Source organism: Tinamus guttatus, unplaced genomic scaffold (assembly GCF_059628265.1).
Source record: "Tinamus guttatus ecotype Peru unplaced genomic scaffold, ASM5962826v1 Tinamus_guttatus_pri_ptg000503l, whole genome shotgun sequence".
NCBI lineage: Eukaryota > Metazoa > Chordata > Aves > Tinamiformes > Tinamidae > Tinamus > Tinamus guttatus.
The window spans coordinates 3,859,478-3,868,497 of record NW_028289037.1 but is presented as its reverse complement, the minus strand read 5'-3'; the positions used below and the strand labels follow the sequence as shown (position 1 = coordinate 3,868,497).

Sequence of the window (9,020 nt, the reverse complement as noted above, 5' to 3'; positions counted from 1 at the left end):
TCAGCGTTGTCCACAGAGGTCGTTCATCACAGGCACCGGCTCCTCTTCACCACCAGGCTCCAGCCCCCACTGTTTGCCTACTGTAAAGACAAAATCTCCAAGAGGAACGAGTCATCAATGACTCCCAGAAAGGGACTGAACATATCTCCCTCTCTCCTATTACAGGGATGAGAAAAAGAAGCAAATTGGAAGTTGAGAGATGATCAGATAATATGATAGTAAAAATAGTCAACATAAGGACTCACATATCAGTATGGATTAAGCTTCTAGAAGGTAAGGGTGGACTGTCTGAACAAGTATGTTATAAGGCATAACTGATCAAGATCCAAATCTGACTAAAAGGGGCGGGAGGAGACATGTTCACAGAGTAATAACCAGATCTTTGAACACGATGCTTTGCAGTTTGCTAATGCTCCAGAAAGATGCAAGTTCTGCAAGTTTATTCTTGCAAACTAAAGATAAATAACACTTGAACTTACGCCCACTTCTGGTTATTTGAATTAAAGGCTTTTTTTTTAATGTGTTTTTTTAAAAAGTACATCATTAATACATGAAGATAATTCTAACCAGAGGGAAAACAAACTCAGGAAGAACAGCATAGATCCATTCTGAAGTACTTTATTCGGAGAGAAAATTTTACTTCAAGGTCAGCTGTATCAACCATGACAAAAAAGTAATTCTGCTTTTGAAGGAAAATGAGAACAAAAGACAACCTGTGCATTACACTATATACACAGGAGGTATCTGGACACCCACAACACCTTGTTACAATCTGAAGAATTTTCCTTCATACAAAAGAGCATTTATTTAATCTATATGAAACAGAAAAAAACTCCATTACATGAAATCAGTTCCCACGCTAAGTCCCCCTCCCACCCCCCCGAGTCTCGCACTCGATGTCATCCCTATGCGAGAAGCTACACGAGGAAAACGGAGCTCGTCTTTGCTGAGGCCGCTTCATTCCTTCCTTTTCTTTGTGCACCTGAGACCGGAGTAGGGCGGTCGACACCGGCACGTGTTTGGAGCTACGCACTTCCCTCCGTGCTCGCAGGGCAGTTTGCACACGGCTGAAACGAGACACGGGACACACGCGTGTGGCTCCCGCCCCGCGCACGGTCCTCGCTCTGCCTCCCTGCCCAATTGTCCCTCAGTGACAGCATAAATAAAAGGCTAATGGCAGAGCTGAAATGCGATGCCTCTCAGTTTATGGCCTTGTGGCCTGCCCCCGAATACAGCAACAGTATGCCAGGTCTTATTGATGCTCCATTCCCCTCTTAAAATACTATCATTCCTGCTGTTCTTTAAGGGACAACCTGTTTTTGAGATGGATGCCACCATGGTTGTGAGGGGAAATAAAGGCTCCCGTTGGAACTTTCCAAGGCAGTTCTTGGCTCTCGGCACCCATGGGGAAAGGGCGACCTTGCTCTCGCCAGCGGCTGCTCTTCCACTCCACTCTGCAGCAGCGGAGGGGCAGTGACACCCTGAGCAGGCTGGGCCTGAGCTCTCCCCTCACTGTGCACCAGCCAGGAAACAGGACAGGGGCTGCACATGCCTACAAGAGCCCTGCAGAGCTGTCAAACTGGGTAAAGATCCAATGAGATCAGCCACGTTGATTATTTTAACAACAGGGACCTGAACACCGGCACTACGGATGGTGTGGGAACTCTGCAGTCCAAACACGTTGTGTACCAAACATCTGTACGTCTCCCATGCTTATCTCTCAGCGCCACCCTTAGGCTCCATGCATGGAGGAGTGTAAAGGACAAGCACTTTCCTGATACAAACAGCAGCATTAAGGATTGATTTGCTGATGGTTGCTTGTCAATAATCTGTAGAAAAACTAACACAGTTGATTTGGATTCCCAAGACCATGTCAATGTCAATTCAAACACAGAGAACTTAATCCAGAGACCTCGTGCCCTATCCAAAGGTGATGTCTAAATCAGAGTTTCTCAGGCTCCAGATCGGAAACACAAAGCTGTCCTTTTCCTGGTCTTGGGAACGCCTTTAGCATCAGGGCAGTGCTCTTCCAGGCTGAGAACACAGGGCTGAGAAAGCAGAAGCTCTGGGTGGGCTGAAGTTTTCACAATCACCTCTTGCCTTTGTGAATCACTGCTTGGGAAATGCAAGTGGCTGTTTGGCAGAATGGCTAAGGCACCAGGCCTGGTTACAGCTGGGATTCTTAACAGCATCTGGAGTCGCTTCTCCCACTCTACCTTCAAGATGAGAAGGGAGTTTTTTTGCCATGTATATAAAATTTAATGAAGCTTTTAATCAGCATCACTAGTGATAGTGCTTTTGTAAGTGCCATTTCTAGATTTTACACTGCCGTCTTGGCCTATAGAAGATATTTAAGACCCATTAAAGATACCTTATGATGAATTTGGTGAAAACCAAAACTTGGATCTCCAAAAGTTCCATCTTTATGATCAAAGGGGCAAGTTACCTATACCCTACACCTATACTCAGGGCTCTCAGTACGCAGAAGCAGCTCTCCTGCAACACACCACCCTAGCAGCTTTGTTAGGGCCCGAAGATTTGGAAACAATGCTGGTAATTCAAGCAAGTCCAGAAAGTGCTACCAGAAAGAAACGCCAGAAGACATTTACCTAAGTGACATGCTCCACCGACCCAGCCAGCGGGACAGCTACAAATCCCAGGAGCCACGCAAGCCCCGTTATTCCGACAGCCTTGAGGACAAATTGCTGGAAGGAAAGCGGATAAACCAAGATGATTTACACATCTGATATGAAAGAATCCTGACAACAAAATGTTCAAGAATTTTGGGTTAAATCTTAACAGACTTACATTAATGCAAAATAACTTGATATTTTTTATCTGCATATTTACCAGTAGTGCAGCTCCTCCACTTCTACAGTAATACATTTTCATTTTCATTTCATTTCATTTTCATATTACTAGCCTATTAATTCTTTTAAAATACTTTTTATTATTGCAGTTATATTTTTAATCGCCACAAAGTGTTTTCATTATTTACATACACAATGCACTCTGTGTTTCCATTTCAATACCCTTATACCAAAGTAACACTGACATTTTAACTGGGAGCAGAGTTTCTTCAAACTTTTCTCCTAGCAGACACATAAGCTCAGCTGAACAGTTTGTGTTTTGCTTTTTACACACACCACATGAGCAAGAATTTAGTTCCTCAGGACACAGTGGAAAAATGAGATAACTACAGTAATTTTAACTAGCAATTTCTTTCTGTTTTCATTGACCTCTCCTAGGCCTTCCTACTGAACTTGCTTCAAGCCACAGGCATGGTGAGCATTTGAGTTACACGATCTGAGCACGAAGCATGTCAGTGTAGACACCCACCTTCCTGGCACCTTGATCCCGTCCAGCCAGATGCACAGAGGCACTTCACGATGCCGTTGACAGAGATGCACTGCCCTCCGTTCTGACAGCCTCCTTCACAGCTCACTGTGAGGAGGAAAAGCAGCACATGCTGTTTCATTTCAGGAAGAGCACAAAGCTGCAAATAATTATCTTTAAATAGCTTGTCTACCATCCACTACTTACTTTATCACATCTGCAAAGAATATAGTTTTAATTATTCAGCGCAAGGCACAGTTCCATAAAGAGAGGGTGAAGGTGACAGAACCACGTCTATAAAATACTGGCTTAAAATGTACTTACAATTAAATGTGTGTTTAGCAGCTTGGTCACCATTTAGCTTGGAAGTGCCAAATATGGAAAGAAAGATACAAAGGGGAGAGGAGGGAGAGAGAGAAAGAGAGGGAGAAAGAAAAAGAGAGGGAGAAAGACAGAAAGAGAGAGAGAAAGAATTTTAAATTTAAATATATTAGAATTTAGAATATTTAAAATCACACTGCACTACACATCACACCTCCGCCTGTAGGCCCCATGTGCCACAGCACCCAGCAGACACAGCGCGACATGGACTGCCTTTCAGCACCATAGCAAACACCCAGCACTCGTGCGCAGATGCCAGCAAAAGCACAGGGTGAATCTTCTCTCTGCTTCTCCTAGCCAAATGGCACCTCTCACCTTGCTTCTGACCAGGACTCCTCTGCCAAGGTCAAGAACAACACCAGGAGAGACCTTCATTTGGCTTTTAAGGAATAAATAAATTTTCATGCTGCAAAATGAAGGTGACCACTCTCCATTTTACCTCACTGCTGCCAATTCTGTCAATGGCTGCTTGAAACGGTTATTTCCAAGTGAATTATACAACAGTACTGTGTTCTACAAGGGCTCTTCATTAAAAGGCACTTCCTCACAGTTCTCATTCTTCTTTAAATGTTGACAATTTTGATATTAAAGTATTCTCACCGGCATGTGAATTCACACTCTCTGAATGCCTAATTAACATCTCAGGGCTATAGTTCAAGCTTTGAACAGATGTTCCCATGTTAGTAACAATCGGGTTGTCTCTTCTTCTTAAAATACCAGAGAGCGCTTTATGAAAAAATAAAATAAAATAAAATAAAATAAAATAAAATAAAATAAAATAAAATAAGAACAAAACAAAGCAAACACCCAGATGCTAGAGAACTGCAGAAGATACCCAAGTTCCTGCTGCAAGTGCCTATTAGGCTACATGCCTGTTAGACCCTTACAGAAATTTCACATAGAAAAGGAAAACAAGAAAATGTTCACAGAATAAACATCAAGTATCAGCTGAGACTCCTGTGAGGTGCAGCTACCTAGTCACTGAACTGAGCTGGAAAGATCACTTATTAAAGGAACAGCTAAAACCCTTTAAATCTACTAACAAATAACATTTTTTTTTTGACTCAGCACAGTGATGACTGCCCAACTACTCAGTGTCTTTTTAAGATTTTTTTTCTTCTAGAAAGCTTAAGCTGAAACATTTCTTCTACAAGAAAAATACAGAACTTTGTTTTCCTTTACTCTTATACAGATTTTTCGTTCAAGTTATTTTAATCTTCCTTCCCCTTGTATCCCAGAACTCAAGAGTTATCACCAATAACGTGCTCTGTTCATAACGATGCTAACGCTAAGGGTTTTCTTGGATTATTTTTTCCAATCCCTATATACATATAGGTACATAGATTGATCCGATAGGCTTCATATAAATAAAATATTGATCTTCTTTTACTCCTCAGTCTCTCTCATTAACTATCAGCATACTCTGCAATTTGCATTATAGTTTTCCTTTGATACTACCATTCTTGCAGACACTACAGCTACACAGCTGAACGACATTTAAATTATAGAAAATGTACATAACAGTTGCCGTTTGCAGGGGACTATATTTTCTCAAATGCTGACAGCAAACTCCAGTTCTTCTTTCCATCCTCTCCTGCAAATATGTAGATCCTTCAGGCCATGGATCAGTAAGGTCAAAGTCAAAGGAACTGCAGTCATTATTCCAAGGAGAAATAGATCATAAACTTGAGGAGTCCCCAATATATTTTGCCAGTTTTCAAGCTTCTTGTTTTTCCTACCATTTGGGTTTCACTCACCTTTATGACAGTATCTACCCCCATAGCCAGGAGGACATTGGCATTTTCCAGGTCTGAGGCACTCCCCATCATTTTTGCATTTGGGATAACAAGTTGCTGTAAGACAGACAATAAACAAAGTTTGAGTAACTATTGGTGAAGCTTACCAAATTGTTTCTTAACTGCATGTGATATGTTTATTACTTTAGTCTCATGGAATACTGTCTGTATCCTGCTTCTCACAGGATGATTGTTCTGCCTTCCCACAGGTCCAAGCAGCTGGAAGGGTCTCCCACAGACAACAATCCACTGTTTTCAGATTCTAAATGTTCAATCTAGGCTAGATTAAAAAGGAGCATTGCTGGACTGCCAAAGGAACTTTTGATAATTTAAGTCAAGAAATGGAAAACATAGGTGAGAAAAGCAGTTAGAAGAAGAAAAGACAAAAAGAAATCTAAGACTTCAGTAGAAACTTCTGATTCTTAAGATGCTTTATCAAACTTAATCTTTATTGGATTTCTATATTCCCCTCCAGACATCCTGATTTCCTCAACTCTTCTCTAAATCTCTTTAAGAATACATCAGCTTTCTTTTCCATCCCCTAATTTTGACCAACTGGCCTCTTAGAGGGCCCTTCTAAAATGTTGAGCATTTGCTTAGAAATAATCTAGGAAGATAAATGTAAATTTATCATAACCATACTTATCTGTGAGGACAAAAGTTTCTATATTCCTCATGGATTATACAGCTCTTTCACTGGTGGCTGCTTAGCCACGCAACACAAGGCACAAATAAAAGGCTCCATAAAAGGCTCCTCTAAACTGTAGGTAGAGCTGATCTGCTAGCCTAACGCGGAGCCCTCCTTGCTACTCATAAACCACTCCTGAATCAGTCTTGCTTCCTGAGAAAACATTCATTTATGCACAGGAGCTCTCAGTTTAAGAGGAATTCTGTTTCCGTGTGATTTCATACGCTTTTATAAACACTTCAGTTGTTACTTTGACACCACTTCCAGGAGGAAAGCACAGCAAGTGGGAAGCACTGGAGTGAAACAGGAAAGAAAACTAGAGAATAGCCATGAGACACCCCAAAGGCTGGCTATGCATTACGCAGTACTGGGAGACAACCAATGTCAGAACCCCATTAAAAAAATGCAAATATATATACATATGAACATATACATATATATGTACATAGCATCCACTTTTCTCAATTGCTGAGTCCAATTACTAGCATTTGCATAGTTTCCTGTGCAAAACACAGATTTACTGGAGACTGCTGAAGACTTTCTATAAGGCAAACACCTTTTAAAATACAAGGACTGCAATGAAGCGCAGAGAGAGGATGAGGAAGAGGAGGCATAACAAAAGAACTAAATGGTGTCCTGAAATCCAAAGACTACAAAGCTGCACTTACCACTTCCTTATGCCCATTTTACTTCTTGTCCAAATAGTTGCAACCCTTCCCTGGCCTGCACAAGAACTGACCTCCAACACAAAAACTGACACTCACAGTTATACAGAGCTGTTGCACCCTTCTCTGTATGGGTTTTACTTTGCCTCAAAAAAAGTTAACTTATTCCGATGACACTTGTGGACAGAACAAGAAACAAAGGGTTTCACTTATCCATTTTTTTCCCCGCAATGCTGACTTTATGAGAAGAGCAAGCACCAGCTTCCTTACAAAAGCAGGTGGTCCCGATGCAAGGAGCATCCCCGCTACCTTAGCACTCAGGAACAGATCTGCCTCTCTGAAGAGCCTCCCTGATTCCCCTGAGCCCCCCAGAGCCTAGAGCCAGGCGCTGCTTGCAGCGGGGATGCCGCGCGTTGCCAGCGGCGCCAGCAGCGCCGCCCCGACACGGCGCAATCCTGCGCAGCCCCTCGGCAGCGCCGCGCGGGCGGCCGCGGGCCGCGGGCCCCGTTACCGTGCTGGCAGCGCTCGCCCTCGTAGCCCTTGGAGCAGAGGCAGGTGCCGTTGCGCACGCACAGGCCGCCGTGCAGGCAGCGGGGCGCGCAGGCCGCGCCGCCCCCGCGCCACAGCGCGCACAGCGCCGCGCACAGCAGCAGCCGCGGCCCGGCCCGCGCCATGGCCCGCGCAGCGCCCGCCGCTCCCGCCGCCGCCCGCCGCCCCGTTATAGCGGCCGCAGCGGCGGGGGGGGGGACGCGGGGGCGGCCGGAGCCGCGCAGGGCGGGCGGGGGGCCGGGCCGCGAGCCCCGGGCGGCCCCGTGGGCCGGGGGCGCCTACGGGGACAGGGGCGGTGACAGCGCGGCCAGCGCAGCCCCTCACACCTGCCCGCGGAGCCCCGCGCCAACCGGGGGCCGAAAAGCTCTGCGTCCACCCAGCCACCCACCCATCCATCCCTATCCATCCATATCCATCCATCCATGCATCCATCCATCCATCCACCCACCCATCCATCCATCCATGTCCATCCATCCCTCTCTCTCTAAAATATATGTTTATTCATTTATTTGCTGAGAAAGACGCACAGTCGCGGTGTAGGGACTTTAATGATGGGGCGTCGCTGCGCAGTGGCTGAGGAGGAGCGAACCCCCAGAGCCCATCACAGCGTAGAAATGGGCTCTGGCCCTGCTTTTCAAACCTGTCTGCCTGTTTTCCCAGTGATGTTTTTTGGTTCTTGCCCCTGATTTCCACTTTTAGCTGATCTGCCTTTCCTTGTGATCTCTCAAAATCTCCGCTTTCCCTTCAAACTTCCTTTTCACCTCAAATTGAAGCCACGTGGCCAACCCCGTGGGGATACTGTGACGCTGTATTTAAAAGGTGATTAGAGAAAGAGCAGCAAAGTATTAAAGAAAGAGCTCTGTAACCCTCCGAACACTAAGGAGGAGGCTCTCACTGCCCCTACACGAGCAGGAAAACTCAAATAGTGCGAGTTTTGTGCTGCCACTTGGCCCTCTCCAGGGACCTGATTTTGATTAGAACCGTACGTTAAATAAGACAGCAATACCGTTCAGTTCAATTGTGAAGCAGACTTCAGCTACAAGAACACAAAACCAGATTATCATAAAAGATTTCCCCTTCATCATATCCCATCTTTCATGCTATATTTCAAATGACAATTTGAAATACCATCTGGAACAAGCTCACACTTTCAGTGCCAAGACAGAGCCCCAGGAATTTTTTTCAGATGAGTTTTATTGACTAATGGTGATAGAAGGATAGTAAATACACAGCTTTTCCAATGAAATAAACTTCATGCTACTTGCAAAACTAAGCAAGAGTTGGCTTGGAATTGGTTTGCCAAGTGGCATGAAAGAAATCTTGTTTTGCTGCCTAGGTTAAGCAGTAGCGTGATCTGATAACTGAATTCACTTTAACTGGAAATTGAAGTTTGGTTAATTGCTTGAAGGAATAAGAGGCAAAAATACTTTTTTATGCCTGAACATTAGTTTTGATCCCTTTTTATACCTGCACAGGGTAGAATATAGATTCTACCCTCTAGTTCTTAGAGGGATTAAAGTACAGGCCAAATCTGTTACTACTAGTGAAAGGGATGGATACTGCCTGGTGTTTTGTGAAGAGTTATGTACTTGCAATGTGATCTTT

At 44.3% G+C, this 9,020-nt stretch overlaps 1 protein-coding gene across 1 annotated transcript; it reads right to left on the bottom strand.

Moving 5' to 3' along the window:
- Window positions 1–926: 926 nt before the first annotated feature.
- Window positions 927–7,540, bottom strand: LOC104580398 (uncharacterized). Its single transcript, XM_088533442.1, has 5 exons — window positions 7,378–7,540; window positions 5,475–5,570; window positions 3,340–3,444; window positions 2,610–2,705; window positions 927–1,067 (listed from the first exon to the last, which is right to left on the bottom strand). The coding sequence occupies exons 1-5, from the start codon at window positions 7,538–7,540 to the stop codon at window positions 958–960; spliced, it is 570 nt and encodes a 189-aa protein (XP_088389568.1). The 3' UTR covers window positions 927–957.
- Between the last annotated feature and the right edge of the window lie 1,480 nt (window positions 7,541–9,020).

Coding starts and splice junctions, on each gene's coding strand:
- LOC104580398 (XM_088533442.1), bottom strand. CDS start 7,540: ATGGCGCGGGCCGGGCCGCGGCTGCTGCTGTGCGCGGCGCTGTGCGCG. Junction 5,571..7,377: donor GGGCGAGCGCTGCCAGCACG/GTAACGGGGCCC, acceptor TCTGTCTTACAG/CAACTTGTTATCCCAAATGC. Junction 1,068..2,609: donor CGGTGGAGCATGTCACTTAG/GTAAATGTCTTC, acceptor GTCTCGTTTCAG/CCGTGTGCAAACTGCCCTGC.